This window comes from Galdieria sulphuraria (assembly GCF_000341285.1).
Source record: "Galdieria sulphuraria unplaced genomic scaffold scaf_0, whole genome shotgun sequence".
Taxonomy (NCBI): Eukaryota; Rhodophyta; class Bangiophyceae; order Galdieriales; family Galdieriaceae; genus Galdieria; species Galdieria sulphuraria.
In genome coordinates, this window is record NW_005178475.1 from 143221 (window position 1) to 169050 (window position 25830).

A 25830-nucleotide genomic window follows, 5' to 3' on the forward strand; every position below is an offset into this window, starting at 1 on the left:
CCTTTACAGAGACTACACTGCTCCTGAAGGCAAACTGCACTTGAAATGGTTACAAGCGTCCAATGAGTACTCTAAGAGAATATACAAACTTCAACGAGAATTGTTACGCCATTTGGGCGGCCACCCATCAGAAAAGGTATGGCATTGCTAGTCGTGCTACTGGTGTTTCTCGTAACTGCAATTTATGTGGTTTTTTTCTGTAACTTATGTGATACTAAGAAACCAGACAAATTGAAGGAAAAACGTTTTGAAAATTTCTTGCTGAAGAAAGTCGACTTGTCAGTTCGTACTACAGAAACTCAAGGGAAGAAGAAGACTTTGTCCCCGCTTGAACGCTTGAAGCAAGAAGTATTTCAACACGCCAGTCCTAGTTGCACTGGTACAAAGCGAGTAATCGTAGCATATGGAACAGAGTATGGTTTTAGCAGAGAAGTTGCCAAGAAAATTGCGGAACGACTTTCGCAACATTTTGGAACGGACAGCATCTCAGTCCGGTTGTTGAATTTGCTCCACTGGGAAATAGTTGACTGGAAAAGAGAAGAACTAACACTTGTTGCCTGTTCAACCACTGGGGATGGGGTTCTTCCAAACGAAGCAAAGGACTTTTATGACGGTTTGAAAGAGAAGTTTGAGGAAGGAGAACTTCAAAACTTGAATTTTGCAGTTTTGGCTTTAGGAGACCGTGGTTATCCTCACTTTTGCAGAGCTGGAAAGCTGATCGAAGAAACTTTGAAAAATATTACGGGGAAGGAATCCATCGTTGCTCGAGGAGAAGTGGACCAAGAGGACTGGCCAGTCATTGAAGATTGGATAGATAACGTAATTGGCTGTCTGGACAACAAAGATTTATTAACTGTCACAACGAGTGCTGATTATTTAGAAGAAGCGTTGGACATGAAGTTTGGAACAAATGATGTGAATGGCTATGTGGGTTCAACTTTTCCGGATGCTGGCCATAGCAAGGAGAACCCATTTTTGGCTAAAGTATTAGAAAGAAGATTGCTGACGAAGTATGAGCTTTCAGATGACAAGGAAGTTTTGCACATAGAGCTAGATTTATCCAACTCGGGCATTCAGGTAAGCCAACTCAACTTGAAATGAAGGAAAATTCATTCTCGATAGTATACACCTGGTGATGCATTGGCAGTTCTTCCCACAAATTGTCCGAAGCAAGTGGAAAGACTTCTCGTTGCATTGGGGGCGACGGGAGAAGAAGAGGTATTTACTCGCATAGATAATAGTAGGATCTATTTTAATAGTTGTACAATAGCTTTCAAGTTCCGACAATTCGCCCATATCTCTGAAGAATATTTTGACATACAATTTGGATATAAAAAATGTTAAGCCGGAGCTTTTAATGTTTTTGAGGCAATGTGCATATTCAGACAATGACTTGAAGGTACTGGACGAACTGCTAGATGTTGAAAAAGGTGGTCTAAGCAAGAAAAACGAAGTTCTTCGAGGTAATATCATATATATAGTAGTTTCCGTTTTAACTGTAAATTTGTGTGATAGGTTACCTTGCATCTCGTGAGGTTTATGATGTGCTGGCCGAATTCAGTTCTGCTTCTGTTGATCTTCAAAAGTTTGTACAACACTTAAGACCACTATCGCCGCGTTACTACTCGATTTCATCATCGTCTCTTGTGGATAGTAATCGGGTATCAATCACAGTCGCAGTGGTTCGATACGAACTATTGGGTTTAGATCGAGTTGGCGTAGCGACAACCTATCTGGCAGATAGAGTCGATATAGGAAACCGAATTCCTGTCTTTTTGTCAAAGAATGACAATTTCAGGCTGCCATCAGTATGTTTTGCTTTGTGTCATTTTATTTCACTAATAATCCGAGTTAGAATGGCTCCACTCCTATTATTATGATAGGCCCTGGAACTGGTATTGCTCCATTCCGTGCTTTTTTGTTGGAGCGTGAAAGAATGGGAAGTACGGGTAGAAACGTACTATTTTTTGGCTGTAGGCACAAGGACGGTGATTTTTTGTATGCAAATGAACTTCAAGCTTTTGTGGATCGTGGTTTCCTTGACCTTTTTGTAGCTTTTTCGAGAGATCAACCTAAGAAGATATATGTCCAAGATGTTATGTTAGAACAATCAGCCTTTCTTTGGTCGCTTCTTGAGCAAGGAGCCCATGTGTATGTTTGCGGAGATGGTACAAGAATGGCCAATGACGTTCATGAAGCGTGGCTCCGTATCATTTCGTCTCATAGGCCTGGTTGCTCCAGGGAAGACGCTTTGGAGTTTATGGAAGCTTTGGAGAGGAATTCTCGATATCAGCGTGACGTTTGGATTACATGAGTTATAAGTAAAATATAACACGCCTTAACCCTATGTTGAAGATAGCAGAAGAACTTGTAAAGTTTATTTTCGCAAGTTTTTTGTTGTTTCCGTTTGGATAGAAAAGTATATAAATAATTTCATAATTGTACTTTTTGGTATCATTTATATGGAATTGTTATATTCCTTTATTATTTGTATGGCGAGTATAGCAGCAACTTTGTACTACTCCATGCCGCTTTCAGTTCGTGTATCTATTATGATGTCTTAGGTCGGCCGTAAACTGACAATTTTTCTGTTTCGCTTCACCTTTCAAGCAGGTCTGACTCTGCCTAATATCCTTGAGACGGATACAAATAACCTCTTCCGTCATTTACATTAAACCTGGCGAAAAAGCGAACATCAGAGTTTAGAGGATTTATTTTCATTGCTTTCTTCGCATCTCTAGTTGGTTTCTCTTCTATTTATAAAGTCAGCTCATTTGTTAGGTGAAGAATTTGGCGCGCATGATTTTGAAATTTTGAGGTTCAAATGTCGAATGGAAAGAGTCGTAGGAGACTGTCATTAGACTCTGTTAGGAATCTCACTTCAAGCTATGAGAAGAGAAAAAACCCAAGTGGTTATGAAAGCGACTCTTCATCCCAGACCCCTAAACGATGTAAGCAAGCAGGATATATTCATTCTTCCATTTTTAACATTTCATATAAAGCAAGTATTTTTCAGAAGCTAGTAACTGCACACAAATCTTCTAGAAGAGTTAGCGTTGTAGGAAACGAGGTGACAACTGATATCAAAGAATCAAACCCCTTAGTAGCAAACAAAGGTCTGCGTAGACTTGTTCTTAAAAGTCAACTGAAACAATATAGTAACTAGTAGAAGTACTCACCGTTACACAGAAAAACCAACAAATGGAATGTCTCGTGAAGAGAAGACTTCCATACTTGATTGTATTGAATTTCTTAACGAAGAGCCTCATGCTCTGGAAGTTGAAGGTATCTTTCGAAGTGTATGTTGATGTTAACTCGGATGACCCTTCTCTGACATTAAACAATAGAGCGGTTCCTTTTCACAGATGCAAAAGCTTCGATCACTCCTAAATCAAGGTTACAAAGTACCAAGAAGCTACTCACAGAATTCTGAAGATGCACCAGATCCCCTCACGATGGCTGATCTTTTGAAAGATTTGTTAAGAAATTTGAGGTCGCCTCTTCTCCCAAAAGAAACTGGACAATTACTGCTCTCAACAAAAAAGGTATTTTTACTTGAAAAAGAGAAGCATTAAACCAATACTGTGTAGTCGAATGCGGATCTTAGTCTCCTGCATGTTGTCGATGAATTGAAAGGGGACAATAAGGAAGTCTTTGAGAAACTCATGCAGTTACTTGCCAAGGTAACGCCGAAGAAAACTTTGGTAGCATCTTTTACTTTACTTTGTTGCCCTAGACGTCTTCATTGTCATTATTTAATCATATGAACGGCAAAAATATCGCCACAATTTTTACTCCTACTCTTATTCACTGGGATCCATTACAACCTTCTGCCAGAGCAGAACTACAGGCCGTTACAGAAGCAGTCACATTGATCATTGATGACTACGTTAGCAGTTTCTTCGTGAAAGAACAGAAAGAGATAAAGACAAGGAAACATCATTCCATGCCACTTCATCTTCAACCTAATCCATTTTACAACCCTCCCAAATTTTTGTTTCTGTCGAAACGATGTCACAATGACATTGATAAGGAAAATTGTTTTGACGCAGCAAGTGACATCCGTTCTGTGCCTAAGATAAAGGATTCTCGGAGGCCGAAGGAGATACCTCAATGGAAGCCTTTGAGTGATGAAGAGAGAACAAGTTTCGATGCTTCCTTTCATGCCGTTGATATTGGTGACAAAGGCAAAATTTCCGCTTCTGAGGGTATTGAATTCTTTAGCAAGTTCAATCTTTCTCTGGAACAAGTGGCTCTTATTTGGAATCTAGTTGACAGAGATGAATCTGGCGCTCTGGGAATAAGAGAATGGAGAGTTGCTATGGTAAATTTGTTGTTGATATTTTCTATATGCCATGTTCTGAATCTGGTTTAAGGCATTATGTATAGGTGTGAACAAAAACTGCCAGATTCCTACGCAACTGCCAGCTGTTTTAGAACAAGAACTTGTCGAATCTCCTCGTAATTCTCTTAACTTTGAATCAAGTGAAAACGCAGGAAATATTGACGCAAATTGTTTATCAGAAGGATTATCCGGCAGTTATCGTAAAACCTTCGGGGCTGTACAGGAAGTGAAACAAGGTATAGAAACGAGTCAAATATGTCTGAAAGAGAGTAGCTTGGTAAATGCCAATATGCACAGTATGGAAGAAAGGCATGGCACACATAGTATGCACAGCAAGATAGGATTTGTTCAAGAACAATTGGCTTGTGATGAAGTGCTTGAAAGTATTAGATGGCTATGGACAGACAAGTCATCTGTAAGCAAAACTCATAGCGATAGAACGTTTCAGGTAAGAATCCCTTTAGGGTAAATTAGGAAGCAATTTACAGCACAATGATTTATATTAGAAAATGCCTCATTTAGATCCATTGACTAGAAGAAAGTTGTTAGGACGAGGATTTCATGAATAATTGGATACATTGTGCATATTTTTTGTGTTTCTGATTGTATCCAAGTCATTAACCTGTATTGCAATCTTTCAAGATATATAAAGGTTTGATCAAACGTTTGAGTGTTGCTCTGTTGAGTTGATGTCATTGGAACGGGTTTTCGATTAATTGAGAGACCTCTCCCATTTTATACTTGAAATGACCTAAAGTATCCAAGCATTTTCCACAGCTAGTCCTAGATTTTTGTTGTTATATCGACTTTGAAAGTTTGACATTGTGAATCGATTGGTGATTGATTTATCAAAATGAGTTCCGGTCGTAATAGCATTTTGTTATCGTCGAAAGAGCACAAGCTATTGGAACTCGTGAAACCGCATGTTGAGTCGTTTGATTACTTCCTTTCTAAAGGACTGACGTATCTGGAGAAGGAGCTCCAGCCTTTAAGGTTTATTCTTAACACCGACGATCAAGAAACGAAGGAATCGGAATCAAAGAAGACGACAAGAAAAGTACATTTTACACAGCAACTGGATAACAACAGTAGTGAGAGTCTTTTAGACCCACAAAACTCAGATGCCGCAGAAAATTTTGAGGTGAACCAGAAACATTTTGCCTCTAAAAAGCTTCCCAAAGACGCACAAGACAGTTTCCACACACCGAGCTCGTTGATGGGACAGACCCCAGCTTCTAAATTGCACGTTGAAATTGATGTAGCCAACATAGAAGTTAGGAAGCCATCACAGTATCCCAAAGCGCGTAGAAGTGTGCATGATAAGCTGTTGCCGAGGCACTGTCGAGAGAACCAAACTAGTTATAAAGTAATTGAAGACCTTTGCCGATATCCCTTATCTTAGCGTGGTTTATAGGCTCCACTTTTTTTGACTCTTCGTTGCAAGATTGATGGTAAGGTTTGCCATCAGTTGGTTCGCCTTGTGGGAGAGATTCCAGTCATGGTTCGAAGTGCAGTGTGTCATTTGAGTAAAATGGATAGTGGAGAGTTGCGGAAATTAGGAGAAGAAGAGTATGTTGTACTTTTTCCCTGTAAACTGAAGCTAATCCGTATGAAGGTTCGAGACTGGAGGATATTTCATCTGTAATGGTGTAGAGAAAGTGTTGCGAATGATCATCGTCTCAAGGAGAAATCATATCATGGCTATTAAGAGAGACTCTAATAGCAACAGGGGACCTTTGTTTTCTTCATTTTCTTGTTATATAAGATGCGTTAGACCAGATCAAACAAGCAAGACCTTCCATCTTCACTACTTGACTTCTGGTGCCATTCAAGCTAGAATTTCTATTTCAAAGCAAGAGTACATGATACCTGTGTTGCTAATCTTCAAAGTATGAACACTGCAGGATGATGAGAAATTTTTTTAACTTCGATGGATAGGCTTTGATTCCAGAGATAACCGATAGAACTATATACGAAGTCATTATGCAAGGAAACGAAAATGACATTTATTTACGGGATCGTGTAATTGCAATGCTGATGGATGGCTTGTCAAAGTATGAAGGAACCGCTGGTTCAGAGTTGGCTTATCTTGGAAGAACTTTTCGTATCGTATGGACATTCTGCAATTTCTTCTTAGCTACTTTAATACTTATACATGTATCTGCATTCACCAGGCATTGAGTATATTCGATGATCAAGTTACTGACGAACAAGTTGGAAGACAGTTTCTGAAGCATTTTGTATTAATACATCTTAGTGGTGACAAATATACAGATGATGACAATGTAGCCAAACTCGAAATGTTAGCTTTAATGGTTAGTATGAATTCTTTTTTTCACTTATTTTAATTTTCTCGTAGATTCGGAAACTGATTGCTGTAGCAAGGGGCTCTATTTGCCCTGATAGTCCTGATTCTTTAGCACATCAAGAAGTGCTACTTCCAGGACATTTGTATATGATGTATTTGAAAGAGAAAATAGAAGATTATTTATTAGGCATTCGCTCTGTGATTTTGAAGGATTTCAACATGAAGAAAGCGATTCATTTAGAAGAAGGTCCATATTTTGCCACTTGCTTACAAAGATGCCCTATAGATATTGGCAAAAGAATGGAGCATTTTATTGCAACTGGTCAGTTGCAGACTAGGACAGGATTGGACTTGATGCAAGTAAGTCTTTTCATCGTTTTTGAAAATTTTTTAATAATATTATGTAAGACTGCTGGATATTCAGTTGTTGCTGAAAGAATCAGTTATTATCGATATATTTCTCACTTCCGTTGTGTCCATCGAGGACAGTTCTTTTCAGAGTTGAAAACTACTTCCGTTCGTAAACTTCTTCCAGAGGCATGGGGTTTTCTATGTCCTGTTCATACACCCGATGGCGCTCCTTGCGGTATTTGAATATTTTAGTTGCATATTATTTTCAAAGCCTGATTTTTTCAAGGTCTTTTGAACCATCTAGCGCATCCTGTAATTGTTTCACAGTCAGAGGAGATGGCTACAGAACCCTTGTTAAGTTGGCTTGTTGAACATGGGATGACTTTGTCCAATAAGTATTCCTCTTTAGAAATGCCAAATGCATGGGAGTATCCCGTCGTTTTAGATGGAAAGATATTAGGGTAAGAATGTGAAGGAACCGATTGTCCCAGGTTGATAATTTTAATATGTAGCTATCTTTCTGTGGATATAATGATGAATATCAGTCAGCAAATGAGAATTCTAAAGGTTTACTTGTAATTTGCATGTGAAGAAAGTTATTGAGCAACAGATAGGTAAACAATGAGATGAATATACTTCCAAAAACTGCAGAAATTGTTACAGTTGTCCGCCAAACCTGGAACGATCGAAACTTCCCTGGTCTATTTATCTTCACTGGTCCTGCAAGATTATTAAGACCAGTATGGCTATTGTTGTCAAAGTCGCCAAAACAAGAATATATTGGTCCATTGGAACAGGCATTTTTGCGTATTGCTAATCCTAAAGTCGTTTCTTTAGATTGGAAGAATATGAAGAAGGATGAGTCTGTTTTTGGTAAGTAACCTTTTGAACTTGTATTGATAGAATTTTCAATTTTAGTTGTTTGAAACAAGTTCCTGCAACACATGAAGAAATTGACTGTTTGAGCTTCCTAAGTTTAGTAGCATCGCTTACTCCATTTTCAGATATGAATCAGAGTCCGAGGAATATGTACCAATGCCAAATGAGCAAACAAAGCCTGGGCACTCCCTATCATTTATTTGAAAGAAGAAGTGACTCTAAAATGTATCGACTTGTAACCCCACAAGTGAGTTTTTCATTTCATGTTTGGACAAGTTTTGACATATTTCAGATTCCTATCGTTCGAAATTTTCCAACTCAAGATTCTTTTGAGATGGATCATTTTCCTAATGGTTTTAATGCTGTAGTAGCAGTTTTGAGTTACACTGGCTATGATATGGAGGACGCCATGGTCATCAATAAGGCAAGTTTGGATCGAGGCTTGGCGCATGGAACGATGTATTCAACACAGTTGATCGATTTAGATCAAATGAGAGGTTAGCGTGCATATTGTTTACCAAAAAATGTCTTATTTTGCCTAGGAACAAAATCGAAATATATAGGAGGAGGTAGTCAACATGAGACAGTAAGTCGAAGTCATTCAAAATGGGCTTCTTATGCGTAGTTTTTAGATTGGCGAGGATGGATTACCAGAAGTTGGTGTTAGAGTGTTCAAAGGTGATCCACTGTATTGTATAGCAGATGAAACTGTGTACAGTCTAGCTAGTGGCACTTCAGAGAAAGTTTATTTTCATAAGCAAGCTGATCCAGCTATAGTTGATCAAGTTCGTCTGATTCCCGTTACTAGCAGAGCCTCCGCAGAAGTAAGCTCTGCAGTTTGATTGGTCATTTCTAATGATATATATATATATATATATTGTCAATAGGGCATCCGAAGAGCTTCGATAAAATTGCGTTATCCGAGAATTCCAGTTATTGGAGACAAGTTTGCTTCTCGTCATGGCCAGAAGGGAGTTCTTTCAGCGTTGTGGCCTTCGGAAGACATGCCTTTTACGGAGAATGGGATCGTTCCTGATATTATTTTTAACCCAAATGGATTTCCTAGTCGAATGACTATAGGAATGATGATGGAAAGCATTTGTGGTAAAGCAGGAGCATTGCATGGCATGTTTCAAGTACGTAATCAATGTTTGCAGTCAAAATGTTTCTTACTTGCGGAATAAGGATTCCACTCCCTTTCGCTTTGATGAAGATAACACTGCTGTTGATTACTTTGGAGAACAGTTACGCAAGGCTGGCTTTAATTTCTATGGAAATGAAGTTATGTATTCTGGATACACTGGTGAGCCTTTTCAAGTCGATATTTTCATTGGGGTCATTCATTATCAGCGACTGAGGCATATGGTTAGCGATAAATTCCAGGTGCGTGTACTACTGTATTGGGAATAGCACATTGAAAGAGAATGTATCTGTAGGTTCGTTCTACGGGTCCAATCAACCCTTTAACTCGACAACCTGTGAAAGGACGAAAAGTAGGAGGCGCTATTCGTTTTGGAGAAATGGAAAGAGATGCTTTACTTGCTCATGGTGCTGCTTATTTACTTCATGATCGGCTTCAACTTTGCTCTGATTTGCATACGGTTTATGCGTGTGAAGTTTGTAGTTCGATAATATCGTTGCAGAATGTTATTTATTCGTCTCATAATCTGAGAAGCCATCGCATCATTTGTAGATATTGTGGCGAAGAGAAAGGACGCCCAAAGAAGATACTATTGCCTTATGTGTTCAAATATTTGGCCACCGAATTGGCAGCAGTCAATATTCGAACGCGATTAGGATTACAATGTGAAATGTGACTGACTGGGTCATGGACGTCGTTGTGGGAGATGATAACCATTCTGCCTCTCCCATAACTTTACAAACCAATGTTGAAAACCTTGAAGAACTCCCTATAGATGCACCAGCACAGAAAACAGTGAATCTATATAAAGTAGACAACTATACTTTTGGTACCAAACAAGCCTCCCAAAAACAACACGAACGAAATCCTCAACGGCTAAAGGAAAAGTGTGCAAACTTATGACTTAAAATTGTTTTTGAAAGAATAATAATTGTTTGAATAGATATCAAGAAAGGGGTTTGAGGCACTCAGTTGCAGGTGTGCTTCTTGTTCACCATCATCGACACCCTCACGTGCTTGTCTTACAACGAACTAAAGACGCTGGAAGGTATTTCTCTTAAGAATATTGTTTGTTATCGTTGTTAAATACTTGTAGTTTCTGGTTACCTGGTGGTCGACTGCGTCCAGGTGAAGGTGATTTGGAAGGCCTATCAAGAAAACTGGATAATCGTCTAAAGAGTCCATCACAAGAAAGAAGCCACTGGGAAGTAGGAGATTTTTGTACGTTGACTATAATGAGCGGTTTGTTCCTTTCTTATCTTTAATCTATTTCTAGTGGCAACTTGGTGGTATCCTGACTTTTCTGACAATAGATATCCATATATCCCACCACATGTTACCAAACCTAAAGGTCAGTTTGAAAGCTCGGCATAATTGTTCTCATTCCAATGGTTCATTATTTTGTAGAAAAACTGAACCTATACCTTGTTCAGCTCCCAGAGTCTTGTGCTTTTTCCGTTCCAAGTGATCTTCAGTTACTCGCTATTCCTCTCTTTCAGGTGTTTAACAATGCTGTAAGTAGCACGTTGTATAAATTATATAAGTGTAGTGGATTAAATTTCAACGGCTAGGAACAATATGGTGAAGTAATTAGTTCTTTGCCGACCCTTCTCAGCAGATACCATGTGAATTACCTATAAAGCTGGAATATTGTTTACACAATATGACATTTTATCATAAGGCTGGTTAGTAGTCCTGTTTTCTAGAATTGAAGCACAAGTTGATATATAAATACATTTGTCGCCATTTTCAGTCTTCACTTTTGTCAAACATACATTATTCAGTCGTCGTTATCGGGTGATTGGAAGTTATGGCCTTTCGATTTGTTCTTCGTTGTTTTAGACCAGTTCTTTTGAGAGACAATTCCTTTCGAAACAAGTGTAGCAACCGTAGTTTTTCCAATCATACTGGAAAAGGTATTTTCGGTTTAGAGGTATTTTTATCCCATTCGAACCTTCCAGTAAATACTGACTCATCTGGTCTGTAGCGTTTGCATAGAGCAAGTGATTGGCAGTCTATAACCTTGGAAACCATTCAAAATTGTGAACGCATAGCTACGACAATAAGATCTTCGAAACCGTCTACTTATACTTTACAGTTATTTGACGATCTATCCAACGAACTCTGTAGAGTATTGGATGTTATGGAACTCTGTAGACACATACACCCTGATCCAGATTTTATTGGAGAAGCTGAAAAATGGTTTTCTGTTTTGAATAGTTACATGCAAGTAAGTATATTCTCGACTCTGATTGAGAACCACCAAAAGCGTTGTATTGTAAGGAATTAAACGCAGATTATCTTCTTTATCGACCGCTTTCAGACTTGGAAATGAGGTCCTCGGAGCTTTCTTTAGACAGAGAAGAGAATATGATGCTCAAGTCTCTCATTTCGGATATGCAAAGAAGCGGTATTCATATGCCAAGTAAGACCAGACAAAAAATCGTGGAGCTTCAAAACAAGGTCAGGAATAGCGCTTACTCGTCTTGAGAAGTAAAGTTTACTATTAGGTCTGTAATAGATTGCTAGCTTAGGTTTTGAGTTTACCCGTCAGATTTCGCGACCACCAGCTTCCTTTTCTGTTCCTGAAGATAAAGTGAATGAGCTGTTTAGTCCAACTGAGCTTGCTTCCTTTGAGTATATTGAACAACGAGAAGGAAAACGTATTTATAGGAGCGATATGGTAAGGAGTTTGGTCACGACTAGAGTTATATTGAACATGTTTGTAGCAAACTTTGAAACAGATCTTACACCATCATGAAAAAGGAGAGGCTCGTAAACTGGCCTATCTATCTATATACAATGCAGATCCTTCAAGTATTCAAGTTGTCGACTCATTATTAGGAACTAGAAGTCAGTTAGCGAGAATGTTGGGTTATTTATCCTACAGTCATTTTGCTTCTGTGGACAAGTTAATGAAGAATCCTGAAAGAGTGCGTGAATTTCTTTTGCAACTTAATAAAAGTTTGCAACCAAAACTTGAAAATGAATTGCGGCAACTTCAAGAAGAAAAATATAGAAGAGAATTATCAAACCACCCTATTGAGAGTTGGGAAGTTACATTTTACTGTAATCAGATTAGGAAGAAGCAGCTTACCACTGAAAACCTAAGATTGGATGAATATTTACAATTAGAATCGTGTTTGGAGGGCATGTTTTATATTGCAAATTGTCTTTTTGGTATAAGAACTGTAGAAGATTTGGAAAATCCGGAAAAGTGGCATGACGATGTAAGAAAATTCGTTTTTGTGAGTGAGTCTGGAGAGTGTTTGGGAACTTTATTTCTTGACCTTTATCAACGCCCTTACAAATATCCAAACTCTACTCATTTCACGATTCAGTCTCATCGTATTTCAAAAGATGGCAAGCATCAACTTCCAGTTATAGCCATCACAATGAACATGGAAAATAATTCGAGGACCATGAAAGAATCAACTCTGTTGCATCCTTTTGAACTTCAAACCCTAAATCATGAGTAAGTGTGAATTTCTATATTTTTGCATAGCAATGACATTTCATTTTGAAGATTTGGTCACGCACTACATTCGATTCTTTCCGCAACTAGATTTCAGAATCTAGCTGGAACAAGGACTGCTTTAGATTTTGTAGAAATGCCTTCGCATCTTTTTGAATATTTTGCTAGGGACCGAAGAGTTCTACAGCAGTTTGCAAAGGAAGGTTTTATTAACAAGACTATTCCAGAGTCTCTGGTGGAGGATATGCTGAGACATTCTCAGCTATTCTCAGGAATTGACGCACAGACGCAGATTTTCTATTCTTTGTTGGATTTAGAGCTTCATTCTTCTTCTAGCGTTTATGATGGAAGAAGTGTTGATATATTGAAAACAGTACAAAATGAGCACACTCCATTTCGATATGTTGAGGGAACAGCTTGGCACACTCGTTTTGGTCACTTATACGGGTAAATCTTTTTCATCAGAATTTATTTTTGTATAGCATCTAATATGTCTTGAATAGATATGCCTCTTGTTATTATTCCTATTTGGTTGCGAAGGTGCTTGCATCGAAAATATGGCAACGTTTATTTAGTGATAATCCTCTTAGTAAGGAATCAGGAAAGTTGTTACAAGAGAAGGTCCTTATGGTTGGAGGTTCGAAAAGTCCTCAAGAGATATTAGAAAGTATTCTTGACAATGATATGAAGGCTGATCGCTTTTTGATGGAATTGGGTATAAATGAGTTTGTCTTGGAAGAGTGTCCTTCAATCTATACTGGCACAGATAACTAAATGCAGAATTATTGAACATTCTCCTTGTCTACAAAACCTTTTGACTGGTTTGCTGTATCAAATTGTGAAACAAAGTGTACAAGTTGACATGAACAATTTGTTATTCAAGTCATTGTAGAAGATTCTCTTGTATGCTGTTGTCGTGTACTTTGCCGTTTTTATTAGATAAAGAATTACGGTCTTAACAGTAGACTATTGCAAGTAGCCTCTTTTTGGATGAACTCGATAGCAGTTACAGAAAATGCATGAAAACTTGCGTACTTACTTCACCAAAAATTGGATTGGTTTCATGCAACGTCGATTTCATGAACGATTGCGTGATCCAAGGTTTCAAAGACTTCCTAAGAAGTTGCGAAAGGTCTCAACTGACAGACGTTTCAGGTCAATTTCGAGTAAGTTTCTAGAACGAAGTCAACCTGATGTCGACAAGTTTGGAAGGCCCATCGACAGAAACAAAAAGCTTTCCGAACAACAGGAATTGGAAAGCTATTATCAAGTCCTTTCCGACCCTTCTTCTTCAGAAGAAGAGTCTAATGCAGTCACAGAAACACCAGAAAAGTGGGCAAGTGAAGTTAGTAAGAGTGAAATGGTTTCTATAGAACATTCTTCTAATCAAGAGGCTACCTCTGCCTCGAGTGTTGTTCCCCTTGGCAGAGAAACTCATCGTTTGGCAGTGACAAATCTAGACTGGAAAAGACTGTACGCTGTAGATATTTTAGCAGCTTTGAATTCCTTTTGTCCTGAATCGGGTCAGATTTTGAGTATTTGCGTATATCCAACAGAATATGGGAAATACTGGTTGAACAAAGAAAGTCAGGAGGGTCCACAACTTGAGCGTTTTAGGAAGAAAGCTCTTGAAACTTTGAATGATAATTCAGCATATACCACAAACATTCTCAATCTAGAACAAGAGGAATTTGATGAACAACTTTCGTCAGAAATTGCCAGACAGTATGAGTTGGACAGAGAAAAATTCTATGTTGGAGTTGTCGTTTGTGATTCTGTTGCCACAGCTTCTTCAATTTATGAACAGTGTGACGGATTAGAATTGGAAAGTAGTGGCAATGTGTTTGATTTACGATTCATACCGGACGATGTTGTCTTTCAGGACCTTCCCAGAGATTCTGCTGGTCAAGTACCCAATAACTATGAACCGAAAACATTTTCTACTTTGCCTTTGCAACATACTTTTGCAAAACTTTCATGGGATGAAGACGATCCACATCGTGCAAAACTGAAGAAACGGCGTTTCACGGAACAAGACTTGTTAGATGATGATTTAAGAACTTATCTTGCTTCCTCGGATTCTGAGATAGAAGAAGAGAAAAGGGATGTCTATAAGCAGTTAGCCTCAGAAGTTCTTTCTTCAGGCAAGGACCGACATGTAGAGAAAGAAGAGAATCTCGAAATGGAAGCCACCTTTATTTCAGGTTTAGATAATATCGGAAAGAAGATATTGCAATCTAAAGAACAAAAGGAGGTAGAAATGAATGAAAGTGCATGGGAGAGACGCCTTCGAAAGATGAAAAGTAAGAAAAACGCAGGTAAAGATCGGAAAGTATATAAAAACGACGAGTCACCTAATCCTGTACCAGCCTCAAAGGATGATAAATCAAGTATTCGCAAAGAAGCAGAATTGGAGTTACTCTTTATGAATTCGAAAGAAACAAACGATTATTCTTCAGACGAGGGCAAACAAAGGAAATCCAAACTGAAGAAAGTGAAATCAAATCCTGAGAACTTTTCTTTAGATACTGAAGATCCTCGCTTTGCTGCATTGTACCACTCACATGACTTTGCATTAGACCCAACTGATTCACGATTCAAGAAGAGTTCTGGAATGAAAAAACTTCTACATGAAAGATCGAAAAGACTTTATGATACTTCATGAACTGTGGAAACAAATGAAGTAGTATTCTACAATAAACTGAGATGAACATCAAAAGGTATTATTCCACAATATCGTCAAATGCTTCGACTCGTGAACTAATTCTAATGCTTCGTCTCTCCATCGTCTTTGAGAAGTGTTTTGCAATAATTTCTCTCGCAATGACTTACTCGGCTTGAAACAAGTCAAAATGTCCAACTCGAAATCAGATATCTCCAAAGTTTCCGTAGTTGTTCCAGTTTCTTCCGTGTATTGACTCCTTACATTTTCTTCCGAATGGACAGATTTGTTGGTGTCTCTAGGATAACCGACTTCTCTACTACTACTCTGGATATTCTCAGTGACCCTCAAGCTGGACTCCAAAGAAACTTCCTTCAAAGCTTTTGCGGCACCTTCTAGTTGTTCTATGGCTTCTCGCAAGGAATATTGGCCTTGGCTCGATTCTGAGAAATAAAAGATGTTTCGGTCAATAAGTTCACTTTCCGAATACACGTCTTCACTCTCCCCTTTATCGCTCTCGTTAGAAAGTGAGAAAAACTTTTCAATTCTTTCCCTCAGCTTCCTTGCTTTTAAAGCTGCTTCCACGGCTTCTCTTGAAAGTTCGAGAGTTGAAGTTTCATTCTCAGAATCAACTTGCGTCTTATAAGATGCCATGTCTTCTTATGAACTCATCATCGCTCAACAATCTTCGGAGAATTGGCGAGATGAAGAATTGCTTCCTATCATCATCATCATCATCAACTTGGTTGCTATCGGAAGTTAAGAAGAATATTCGTTATAAGGGTTGTGCTTTATATCGTTTTCCTATTATAAAACTCAAGAATGCAAGGGGAATACCGCTGGCTACCTCATTCTGCCGAAAACAAACGAGAATGGGTCTTTCTCAGAATCTGCGAAGTCACACAGATCTTCAGTATACTCCAAGCGTGAAAGGAGCAGACACAGTGTTACATTCGGTACTGAAATTATTCGACGTTTCGGTTCACTTTTGTCACAACAGTCTTGTCTTTGTTGCTGAGCGTTTGGGACTACATTCTTGGTTCGATGTGGTACCCTCAGATGGAAAGCGTCTACTGTACCAAACTCAAATCGTGACTATTGTGATTATACGGGAATTGGCTGTGTTACTGTTTCTTGTCCAGGTTTGGCCGAAAGTTGTTCGTTATATGCTGCATTGGCTTAGAAAGGCTTGGATTCAATTCGACTTTTTGGGAACAAAAGTCTTAAACAAAGTTGCCGGGAAAGAAATCAAAGATGAATTTGTAACTTCTGTTCCATGGAGTGATACAATTCTTAAAGCAGCGGAACAGCCGTTGATTCTTTCTTTGTGGATTTTTGCTTTGTTACGAATAGCAAACCTGGGAACTTTGTTGGGTTCTTCGGCGTTTTATGCCTTAGAAAACATTCTACACGTGCGGATTGGTGACAATGTTGTTGGTTACGGTTTAGGTAATGGGAATTGAATTATTCCTTATGCATATTGAAATTGGTTACGGTACTTAGGAAAGCTATCTTTTGTTTTATTGTTTGGATGGTTCTTGGAAAGGTGGCGGAAGTTGCTGTTTCAGAATGTAGGTTCGAATATGAAGAATGTCGATTCTATGGATCGTTCCTTGTTTTTAGCCTATGAAAGGTTGATGCAGGCTGTGAACTATCTTATCATTTCCTTTTTACTCTATGAATATGTTGGTCTTTCGTTTGCTCCAATCTTTGCAATCAGTGGCTTGGGAGGTACTGTTGAATTGACGTAAAATCCTTTACTGTTTGTAACTGATAATTAGGCATCGCGTTGAGTTTGGCTGCGCGTGATTTTGTGTCCAATGTCTTTGGTAGTATCATGATTTATTTGACGAGGCCTTTTACTGTGGGTGATAAAATCCGTAGTAGAGATGGTAGTGTGAATGGTTGTGTTGAGAAGATTGGATGGTTCGTATTTAGCCAAAGAAGAATGAAGTACTAACGTTATTTTAGGTACAGCTCAGAAGTCTTAAATGATGAAGGTTTAGTAGTCTTTGTCCCAAACTCGACGTTTACAAGTGCAGTGATAACCAATTTGAGTAGAATGAAACAAATTCCGTTTCAAAGGAAAATTTCACTCTCCAAAGTTTATTTACAGAATATGGATCGTATATTGGATGATATTAGAAAGAAAATAGAATCTTTTTCAGTGGTAGACTTTTCAGTCCCTCCGACGATATATGTAACTGATGTAAGAGACGATAGTATTGAAATTGAAGTCCGATGTGTATTGAAAAATTCAGTAAGTATTTTATTTATGTTTTTTGTTTGTTTGTTTGAGAGACCATTTCAGTCTCAAATGGATGAGAAACTGGCTCGTCAAAATCTTATTATAGAACTTGGTGAATTGGAGCAACAATTAAGAGTGGCAGGTGCTGCTTAATTCTTGTAATTTTCAATATTCAGTCATTTGTTGTGTTCTCTGGTTGTATTAAACGGCATATTGTTTCACATCAATTGAATTTTTTGACAATACATTTAGTCAATACCTAAGTTTGCTTAGTCTTTAAGAGATTTTCCTCATAGCATCATATTCCTTTCATTGTATCGGATGATATCCTTTCCAGAAGATTGTCGCCCTAAGATGTGTCCTTTCCCAACCTCAAAAAGTGGAAAAACGCATTATCAATTCCATTCCGGTCACTGACTTGAAGTCCTTGTGCGTAATGGTTGTGAGAATACGTCTTGCTTGTGTAGGTAGAAGAAACCATCCTATGTATAAGATTGTCGTTGCAGATAGTCATTGGCCTAGAGACGGAAAACATTTAGAAGCAATTGGCTTATACAGCCCCATAGCGGCAACCAAAGAGGAGGTATTTGTTATCGTTATCCTTTGCCTTGAAAGAATACTTATATGTCGGTAGCTTCAAACAAATACAAAACGAGTTTTGCTTGACATAGAAAGGGCTAAGTATTGGGTAGCAACTGGTGCGCAACCCACAAAGACTGGTCAGTTGTTTTAGCTCTTCAACTTGAAGCGATTTAACTTCAAAGATAGTATTTTATTTATTTGCTTTAGCAGGAATCTTGCCAATGCCACCAAACCCAGTTTTATGGCAACAAAAAGCAATTGCGAGATATGAAGGTATTAGCGTAGACGAACTTGGGAAACCAGTAAGCAAAGAATCTTTAGAAGACCTTCAAAGAACGACAAGTGGACAAACCAGTAACACTACTTAAAAAAACTTTCTAAAATAAAGTAATATATTGGAAAATACTGCCCTTAGTTTCGGGGTATTTTAGAAGTTAGAAAAATAGGCTCTCTTCAGGTTAATTGGAAGTATTTGACTGATCCCTTTCTACCAAGGCTACACCTTGTTGTACAGGTTCTCTTGCCCTTACAGATTCTTTCACTCTCAAGATATCCGGCTCTATAAGGTTTATTCCCTTTTCCAGTTCTCGAACAGCCGTCCTTTGCTCTTGCTTCTTTGCCTGTTTCATTTTACTCTTATAGAAATCTTTCTCTCTCTTAACCCTAACCGCATCAACTTTCTGGATAGCTTGAATGGTCTTTCCAACTAGTTCCCTGTCATAACGTTGTATTCTTTGTCTCTTTCTTTCAAATTCAAACGTGGAATCCTGAAACTGTAATGAGTTGATTATTCTCATCACAAAGTTGACTTACAATAGCCATTTCCTTGCCATGTGACTTTCGATAAGCCTTTGTCCACCTCAAGTATCGAGGGTTTCGCTTCATATGGAACGTTTTCCTACATTTTGAGCGGCAAAACCGGAAAACTTTTGCGTCGTTACGAACGAACTCTATACCGTGACCAGGATACACGGTACTGGAGCAAATATAGCACTTTTCTAGTCTCATCTACCAAAACCCGGCGCCAACAATTTTCGACACAAACCAATTCCGCCTTTTAATACAGTTTCCAATCATTACTGATCAGGATATTCAAACTAAAAGATTTAAAACAACCAACATATATTTATTGCCTACAAGACTAACTTTGAAACATGTCAAGTTTTCTGGAAGAGAAACCACAGTAATAGTCAATGATCAATTCATAGGAAAACTTTCTTGACGCAAGTTGATAACTGTGCTCTTAATTTTCGTCATTGCTTCCAAACTAAAGTAGACGCCTTGCGAGCCTAAACCCGAATCTTTGAAACCCTGAAATGGAAAATGATCGGGACCCCTTGCAGGCTGACCATTCACTTGAACTGTTCCAGTTGAGAGCTCATCCGATATATGGATGGCCTTTTCAATGTCATTTGTGAATACACATCCTTGTAAACCCATCGTGCTCCTGTTTGCAAACTCGACTGCCTCTTCCGCACTCTTCAAACGAATGATAGGCAATACAGGACCAAACGGTTCTTCCCAAGCTATCTTCATGTCCTCTCGAACATGATCGAATACTGTAGGCCAAAGTAAATTACCTTCTCGTTTATAAGGACAAACCTCTGAGGCACCCTTTTGCCGTGCATCGAAAACTAGGCTCTCAATATAATCGGCAGAGCTTTTGTTAATAACCGCTGTTATGTCGGCATTCTCCTCAGGATGTCCTACTGTCAGTTTCTTAACTCCATCAACAACCTTCTTTACCAACTCATCCCCAATAGGTTCAACAGCTAGGACAATTTTCACCGCCGTGCAACGCTGAGCACTATACGAGAAGGCACCAGAAACTATTGCTTTGGCTGCTAAATCTAAGTCACAGTCTGGCAAAACAATTGCCGCATCTTTTCCACCAAGTTCCATCTGTAAAGGTATCATACCAACCTTCTTACAAACCGACATTCCTGTGGTTCCTCCACCAGTAAGCGATATACAATTCACAAGTGGATGTGTTGTGAGAAAATCTCCAATCTCAGAGCCCTTTCCAGTGACTGCGTTCACCACTCCTGCCGGAACTCCTGCCAAATGAAACGATGCTGCAAGATATAAAGCTGAAACTGCTCCTTGGCTAGGGGTCTTAATAACAACACTGTTTCCGGTGATTAAGGCAGGCGCAACCTTAGAGGCACACAAATTCACAGGATAGTTAAACGGAGGAATACATAAAATCACTCCTAGAGGAACTCTATGGACTAGACAAAGCTTATCTCTCTTCTGACCAGGAAATGAGTCCGAAGTCATCAGCTTTCCAACCAATCTCGTTCCTAAATCACACTTTGTGAATAAGCAAATTCTACTTGACAAACAAACCTTCTTCTGCAGTATATTCGATGAGATCTGCGGTACGGACCACTTCTGAGACAGCACTCTTTCTGTTCTTCGCTATTTCTTTTACTAGAGCAGTTGCTATCTCATCCTTATTTTCACGAAGGATAACAGCTGCTTTTCTCAGGTATTCGGCACGTTTCCAAAGTGGAGTCTTTGCCCAACCCCTCTATGAAATATTTGTTAGCACAATCTCTTTCAAACGAAGAAATTCTAACTTGAGCTCTGTTTGCAGCTTTGAAAACTTCATCAATGTCTTGTTGCGAGCAAGATTGGAATTCGTAAGCTTCTGTATTGTCATAAGGAGTGACTTCTTTCATCGTTTTTCCAGAGCCGCTAGTCCCTTCCAAACATAATAAGTCTCAGCAAACAAAGGAATAACAAGAACAACTTACTCCATTCACCGTTTGAGAGGAATTTGAATACGTTTCCCTGCTTCATAACTGCGAAAGTATCAGACTTTGTGTGTGTCGAATTGTTCATTGTTAAAACTATCGAGCTTTCCAACCAACAACAATTAATTCAATGCCTCTGCAGAAATGTTTCCAATTTTAACGGCGCACGATGAGTTTAGCAGCTCCTCGTGTTCCAATGGACACGAGCTTCCCATTTCTTCGAAAATTTAGGAACCCTGAAAGTATGCCCAAAGCCAACAAGAGAGTATTTCTACAAAATAAGGCTGAAAGTATAGAATGATAGAAACTGTTTACTAAAGCAAGAATGATACAACTAGTATCCACTGTTCAGTGCACTGATATGTTTTCGTTGTTGCAGTTTCTTTATATAGTTGTTCTTTAATCCCATGGCCAGATACGACTTCTTTTGTTCATTGAAATAGTTGATGCTATCGTTTTCTGATAACTTCCTAATGTACTTGTGATAATCTTGAAGTTCGTTTCTCAACTGACCATTCAACAGGGTTGCTCTGTAAGGCCGTACTCTTCTAGGACGCTGTCGATAGTAAATTGCAAAGGCTCTATGCCCCACTCGATAGCGAGCTAAGCACAGTTCATATGCTTCACTCGATGGGTCTTCACTCTCATTCTCCGACACTCCATCTACAACTGAAACAAGCGGATTCCCCAAACATTCGTCTTCAAAGTTGTAAAATTCACTAAATTCGTCTAACCAGGCCTCGTCATTGTCTTTCATTCTACAGTGGTTCTTTGAAGCCATATGGTCTCGAACACTTTGCAAGGTCGAAAACTTCTTGTCACAAAATACACATGAGGTATACTCTCCTACCTTACTACCTAGGTACGTCAACAAACCTTCCAGATCTTCAAGATTATCCCAAAACGGAATTCGAAAACTATGCACGACAGCCATATGTCGTAAACAAGTGGTGACATCTTCAAACGCCTTTCCGTCGAACATACAAGTACCAGGAGCTATAAACATAGCTTCCTCCTTGAAAACTGATGAAACAACTTTTGTGCTTTCCGAATGGCTCTCACTCCTTTTTATGGGTTGTTCTTCGACGTTCTGTGACAAATGTCTTTGAGACTTCTCGTGCTGTTTAAAAGCCTTGGTACTGGAAAAGTGCTTCTTACAAGCTTGGCAATATATGACGTTAGACTCCTTTCTATTGTTTTCATCCTCCACTTTCACGGATTCTAACCTTGTCTCAAACTCCACAAAACTTATGGGACCTAAACCAGCCAACTTGACGCAATGATAAAAACTGCCCAACAAAGTTCGTCCCACTCACCTTTCTCTTCAAGTTTACTCGGTGCCAGTCAGAGCTGTAGTGGGACTTTATTGTCTCCGCGCTTTCTACTCTCACGTGACAAGCCGTACAAGTTATCGTCTGCGGAGGGTCTACATAAGAGGACTCCATCACTCTCCAGAATGTCAGAAATGACAAATTCTTGTGACAATATAAAGGATGAACAACATCTTAAGCAATGACTAACGTTACAAAGCAATACGACTTTCTGGTGTTGAAGAAGAAGAACTTGTGATAAGTTGTTGTTGCATTGCAAAATTTTTATGTTATTCTTTTAATGAACATTCTTGAACTGTCTGAAGTCAATACTGATTTGTATATATGAGTAAACAACCTTGTTTTTGACAAGTTTTTTTGAAACGTTAACGTCATGAGAAGAATATTTGTATATACAATCTTCTGGTTTCTACTTGCAAGTCTCGCAGCCATGTTTTTGAAAAGACGAAAGTGGAAACAGATTTACTTGTGTGCTGCAGTTATCTCAACAAGTGAAATCACATCTGTCTTTGAACTTCATTATACTCACCACAGAAATATTTTTATACGCAAGGAATAAAGACTTTATTACATTTTGAAATATATAGATTTTTTAACTCAGTTCATGATTATACAGTCAGTATTAGTTACAGAAATTGGCAAGTCTGTAGCTGCGCACTTTGCAAAAATAAAATTCACAAAACGGACAACACGTATTTATTGAACCACAAGCGAGGAAAGATTATTAGATATAAAGTTCAGTGATCCATGATATAAAGATTTCCACTCAATATCTTGTTCTCCAGAACACTACCACTAGGAATCATGATTTTGTTGCCTCGTGATGCGACAATAATAACTGTTCCCTTCAAAGAAACATTCGAGCCAAAGCTAACATCTCCACTAACTGTAAGATGGTCCAATTCCAACAAGTCTGGAATTGTCTCAAAACGTGCATTATATTCTCCAACCTTTTGAAACTCTGGTCCCAGTTTCACTACTGGAGTCGTGGCAAACTCTCTTAAAGGATTAGGAACAAGGGTTCCAGATTTCAACGTGTAAAGACTGCTCTGAACCAAAAGCAGGTCTGAAGTAGACTTCACAGGAAGAAAACGTGAACGAGGAACATTTACACCTCGAGCATTTCCGAAGTATCGAATGGCAGAACCAACAGCTGTCTCCAGTTGTATTACTTTCTGATCACCGACGGATTTAGTATTTGCAATAATATCGAGATCCATATTTCCTCCCTTTACAAGCCTTTTGACTGCACGCAAGTTTAACCAAATATTATTGGTGTTAAAGACCTTAAACTTCTTCACTGACTTGAATTCCTCAATGTGCTCTTTAGGAACTTGTGCAACCTCCAGCAAAGTCACATGGCCATCATACGATATCAAAGTACCCCCTTTTATATCTGCTCGAGTTTTATCAGTCAATTCCATGCAGAATTCGCACTTGGAATCCTCGATCATCTTTAAGATATTCAGATCCACCGTCGCTCCCAAATTGTCTACGTTAGAAACAAAGAGATACTCTTTTCCTTGTGCTAGCAATGTATCGATGATTCCTGTACTCTCAATAGACTCAAACAGATCGCCATGTCCAGGAGGATACCTTTACTTCCAGTCAATGGCAATTGAAACATTCTAGTAAAGAACCTACCAGTCTTCATGGCTATAATTAGAATGTGCTAATGGCATAGGTTGGAGAGAATCTTTAAGTATTCTGGGATATCGACTTTGTTGAAAAGTCATTATTGTCACTTGAGTATCCTGATACTTCTTTATAATCTTCGCTGTATCCGCATCTGTATTAAAGGAATTCATGAGAAGCAGAGGAACATTTGCTTCAGGATACTTCTTATTAATGTGCTCAATCTGCTGAACGATCAAATCCAAAAAGGTTGTCTCTCCGCGAACTTCGATGACTGATTTTGGACCAGTACAGCCCATAGTAGTCCCCAAGCCTCCGTTTAGCTTCAAAACAGCTAATTTCTTCAACAATTTGGTAGACTCTGAAGATTCACAGGATGGGAGAGAAGAGTATGGCTTCACGAGGTCTGTAGAGGGGGACTCGATCAAGTTCCAGTCAAGTTTCTTCTTTGTCGACCTTTCTCTAAGGTATCTGCCAAATAACTTTGCAAACCCCTGCATTTCCCTTTCCGTCATTTTAGCTCTGGGGTCTTCAGCGTGTGTATTTATTTTATCGATCTCACTTTGAACAACCTAACACAGGTCATTGAGCACAAAGTAGCGCAAAAGTTCTAAAATAACCTTTTCTATAGATACATCCGTCACTGAAATAAAATCTGCGAGTGATGCAGAAGCTCCAACACTTGAGTTGTTTGTAGAACGCTTCATAGTAACTTGTGCTCGGTTGAAAGAAGAAAATGAACAATCACAAAACAGCCAATAATAATTTGGAACAAGCAATCTGGAGAATTGGATGATTTCCATAGAGAATCAAGTCTTCAACATTCATTTTACTCTTGAATTGAAATTGTGAATAGAGTAAGATCGAATTCAGCTTTAAAAATGAAATAGTGTTGTTGAAAAGTTTAAAGTGGCTATAGTGCTTTCTAGATGTGACATTCGTATTTTTGTGTTAAATGTTTTCTGTAACTTGTATTTGCTTGACTCTAAGGAATCTCTGGAAGTGTAATAAGTGTATATCTATGTTCGAGAGAACGAGCGACAATGACAGGAAACGCGAAATGTAATGAAATACTTTTGAATACAATGGCAGTCCTTGAGAGAGAGAGAGAAAAGTTTCATAAGCAGAATTGTATATATTTATATATGCATATATTATATCTCAGTCTTAAAATAGCGGAATTATGAATGAGTAACACAAAAACGAGTGAGTTTCTTTTTTTGAAAGCATCTCAATAAACAGTTTGTCTTCCTATATTGTCAATATTATCTCTCTTTATAATATACATATATGTACTGATGCTAATAGACTAGGTTTCGGCGAATTTTTTGTTGTATAACAAGACATCCATAACTGTTGTACTCGAATATAACTTTAAACTGCTGCTAAATATGTATAGTCGTTAATTCCATTGAAGAATTTCTATTTTAGAGTCGTATATTTTTATACTGAATAAGATCATATATGCTCAAAGCTTTAGAGCTTTTCCATGGTTATGAAAACATTCAAAGAAGCCGCTGTATCTTGCTTACCATATGGATTGTATCAAAAAGGAGCTACAGGATAACAGTTCTATAGAAATTGACAAAGAATAAAAATAAATAATAGTATTCCAAGACTTCACCCATCGAACGCTCTAACTGCTCACATTTTAAGAAAATTAATTTGATTATTCGGTGCGTTTTCTCATACTACTAAAAGATGGAGCATGACAGTTCTCAGGTAAGCTTCGTCCTTATTCTAGTCTTTACGAACAATGAAAGTTTCCTTTTCAACGTAAAAATTGGGAACAGTCTCGTGAGCTACTGCGGGAAAGTGTGAAGGAATTGAGGGAACATATAGAATGCTGCAAGGAACTCAATCAGAGGTTGGAATCGAAGGTCGAAGGACTGCGAAAGGTTTTATTAAAGAAAGAAGGCTCCAAAGTTACTGAAGAAGATGACAAAGCAGGAATAATAGAATTGCAAAAGATCTCAGAACATCCTTCAGGAACACAAGAAAACTCCAAGTAGTGAAAATACTGTAGATACATAAATAGGACAAACTTCAAATGGATCTTGAGAATGGTATTTCAATGACTCACGGAATGGGCCTGAGTGGCACATTATTCGCTT

The 25830-nt window shown here is 38.5% G+C and overlaps 13 protein-coding genes across 14 annotated transcripts; 9 read left to right on the plus strand and 4 right to left on the minus strand.

Moving 5' to 3' along the window:
- On the plus strand, positions 1–2691 carry Gasu_00750 (sulfite reductase (NADPH) flavoprotein alpha-component). The gene is made up of 5 exons (XM_005709171.1): positions 1–1077; positions 1123–1218; positions 1271–1463; positions 1516–1808; positions 1856–2691. The coding sequence occupies exons 1-5, from the start codon at positions 139–141 to the stop codon at positions 2312–2314; spliced, it is 1980 nt and encodes a 659-aa protein (XP_005709228.1). The 5' UTR covers positions 1–138; the 3' UTR covers positions 2315–2691.
- A 9-nt stretch (positions 2692–2700) lies between these two features.
- Positions 2701–5011, plus strand: Gasu_00760 (beta-chimaerin). Its single transcript, XM_005709172.1, has 7 exons — positions 2701–3116; positions 3160–3299; positions 3348–3545; positions 3591–3683; positions 3737–4324; positions 4377–4793; positions 4852–5011. The coding sequence occupies exons 1-7, from the start codon at positions 2825–2827 to the stop codon at positions 4912–4914; spliced, it is 1791 nt and encodes a 596-aa protein (XP_005709229.1). The 5' UTR covers positions 2701–2824; the 3' UTR covers positions 4915–5011.
- A 119-nt stretch (positions 5012–5130) lies between these two features.
- Gasu_00770 (DNA-directed RNA polymerase subunit) lies at positions 5131–9701 on the plus strand. Of its 2 annotated transcripts, XM_005709173.1 has the most exons (18): positions 5131–5711; positions 5760–5914; positions 5961–6234; positions 6284–6454; positions 6520–6660; positions 6705–7013; positions 7062–7239; positions 7291–7465; positions 7517–7571; positions 7619–7877; positions 7937–8130; positions 8176–8380; positions 8426–8469; positions 8516–8707; positions 8771–9019; positions 9069–9266; positions 9320–9506; positions 9559–9701. In XM_005709173.1, exons 1-18 carry the CDS (start codon positions 5199–5201, stop codon positions 9678–9680), a joined length of 3621 nt encoding a protein of 1206 aa, XP_005709230.1. In that variant the 5' UTR covers positions 5131–5198; the 3' UTR covers positions 9681–9701. The 2 variants fall into 2 exon arrangements, with proteins under 2 accessions (XP_005709230.1, XP_005709231.1); XM_005709174.1 differs by having other exon boundaries at positions 7937–8380.
- Positions 9702–9710: 9 nt separating this feature from the next.
- Positions 9711–10781, plus strand: Gasu_00780 (uncharacterized protein). Its single transcript, XM_005709175.1, has 6 exons — positions 9711–9911; positions 9968–10072; positions 10121–10245; positions 10301–10375; positions 10432–10538; positions 10596–10781. The coding sequence occupies exons 1-6, from the start codon at positions 9712–9714 to the stop codon at positions 10662–10664; spliced, it is 681 nt and encodes a 226-aa protein (XP_005709232.1). The 5' UTR covers position 9711; the 3' UTR covers positions 10665–10781.
- A 19-nt stretch (positions 10782–10800) lies between these two features.
- On the plus strand, positions 10801–13458 carry Gasu_00790 (mitochondrial intermediate peptidase). The gene is made up of 7 exons (XM_005709176.1): positions 10801–10957; positions 11012–11254; positions 11308–11487; positions 11546–11707; positions 11754–12499; positions 12551–12946; positions 13003–13458. Exons 1-7 carry the CDS (start codon positions 10835–10837, stop codon positions 13271–13273), a joined length of 2121 nt encoding a protein of 706 aa, XP_005709233.1. The 5' UTR covers positions 10801–10834; the 3' UTR covers positions 13274–13458.
- An 82-nt stretch (positions 13459–13540) lies between these two features.
- On the plus strand, positions 13541–15631 carry Gasu_00800 (pre-rRNA-processing protein esf1). The gene has a single exon (XM_005709177.1). The coding sequence runs from the start codon at positions 13563–13565 to the stop codon at positions 15162–15164; it is 1602 nt and encodes a 533-aa protein (XP_005709234.1). The 5' UTR covers positions 13541–13562; the 3' UTR covers positions 15165–15631.
- Positions 15632–15650: 19 nt separating this feature from the next.
- Gasu_00810 (small conductance mechanosensitive ion channel, MscS family) lies at positions 15651–17651 on the plus strand. Its single transcript, XM_005709178.1, has 5 exons — positions 15651–16610; positions 16665–16892; positions 16943–17087; positions 17133–17421; positions 17473–17651. The coding sequence occupies exons 1-5, from the start codon at positions 15809–15811 to the stop codon at positions 17560–17562; spliced, it is 1554 nt and encodes a 517-aa protein (XP_005709235.1). The 5' UTR covers positions 15651–15808; the 3' UTR covers positions 17563–17651.
- Positions 17652–17790: 139 nt separating this feature from the next.
- Gasu_00820 (30S ribosomal protein S16 (mitochondria)l) lies at positions 17791–18393 on the plus strand. Its single transcript, XM_005709179.1, has 3 exons — positions 17791–17992; positions 18044–18128; positions 18178–18393. Exons 1-3 carry the CDS (start codon positions 17846–17848, stop codon positions 18357–18359), a joined length of 414 nt encoding a protein of 137 aa, XP_005709236.1. The 5' UTR covers positions 17791–17845; the 3' UTR covers positions 18360–18393.
- A 2-nt stretch (positions 18394–18395) lies between these two features.
- Positions 18396–19070, minus strand: Gasu_00830 (60S ribosomal protein L24e). The gene is made up of 2 exons (XM_005709180.1): positions 18805–19070; positions 18396–18758 (listed from the first exon to the last, which is right to left on the minus strand). The coding sequence occupies exons 1-2, from the start codon at positions 18997–18999 to the stop codon at positions 18450–18452; spliced, it is 504 nt and encodes a 167-aa protein (XP_005709237.1). The 5' UTR covers positions 19000–19070; the 3' UTR covers positions 18396–18449.
- A 5-nt stretch (positions 19071–19075) lies between these two features.
- On the minus strand, positions 19076–20900 carry Gasu_00840 (glyceraldehyde-3-phosphate dehydrogenase (NADP)). The gene is made up of 4 exons (XM_005709181.1): positions 20751–20900; positions 20574–20698; positions 20341–20524; positions 19076–20294 (listed from the first exon to the last, which is right to left on the minus strand). The coding sequence occupies exons 1-4, from the start codon at positions 20836–20838 to the stop codon at positions 19189–19191; spliced, it is 1503 nt and encodes a 500-aa protein (XP_005709238.1). The 5' UTR covers positions 20839–20900; the 3' UTR covers positions 19076–19188.
- A 125-nt stretch (positions 20901–21025) lies between these two features.
- On the minus strand, positions 21026–22240 carry Gasu_00850 (zinc finger (C2H2 type) family protein). The gene is made up of 2 exons (XM_005709182.1): positions 22067–22240; positions 21026–22020 (listed from the first exon to the last, which is right to left on the minus strand). Exons 1-2 carry the CDS (start codon positions 22193–22195, stop codon positions 21085–21087), a joined length of 1065 nt encoding a protein of 354 aa, XP_005709239.1. The 5' UTR covers positions 22196–22240; the 3' UTR covers positions 21026–21084.
- A 505-nt stretch (positions 22241–22745) lies between these two features.
- On the minus strand, positions 22746–24510 carry Gasu_00860 (UTP--glucose-1-phosphate uridylyltransferase). The gene is made up of 3 exons (XM_005709183.1): positions 24337–24510; positions 23726–24288; positions 22746–23677 (listed from the first exon to the last, which is right to left on the minus strand). The coding sequence occupies exons 1-3, from the start codon at positions 24421–24423 to the stop codon at positions 22819–22821; spliced, it is 1509 nt and encodes a 502-aa protein (XP_005709240.1). The 5' UTR covers positions 24424–24510; the 3' UTR covers positions 22746–22818.
- A 780-nt stretch (positions 24511–25290) lies between these two features.
- Gasu_00870 (uncharacterized protein) lies at positions 25291–25821 on the plus strand. Its single transcript, XM_005709184.1, has 2 exons — positions 25291–25438; positions 25510–25821. The coding sequence occupies exons 1-2, from the start codon at positions 25418–25420 to the stop codon at positions 25726–25728; spliced, it is 240 nt and encodes a 79-aa protein (XP_005709241.1). The 5' UTR covers positions 25291–25417; the 3' UTR covers positions 25729–25821.
- The last annotated feature ends 9 nt before the right edge of the window (positions 25822–25830 follow it).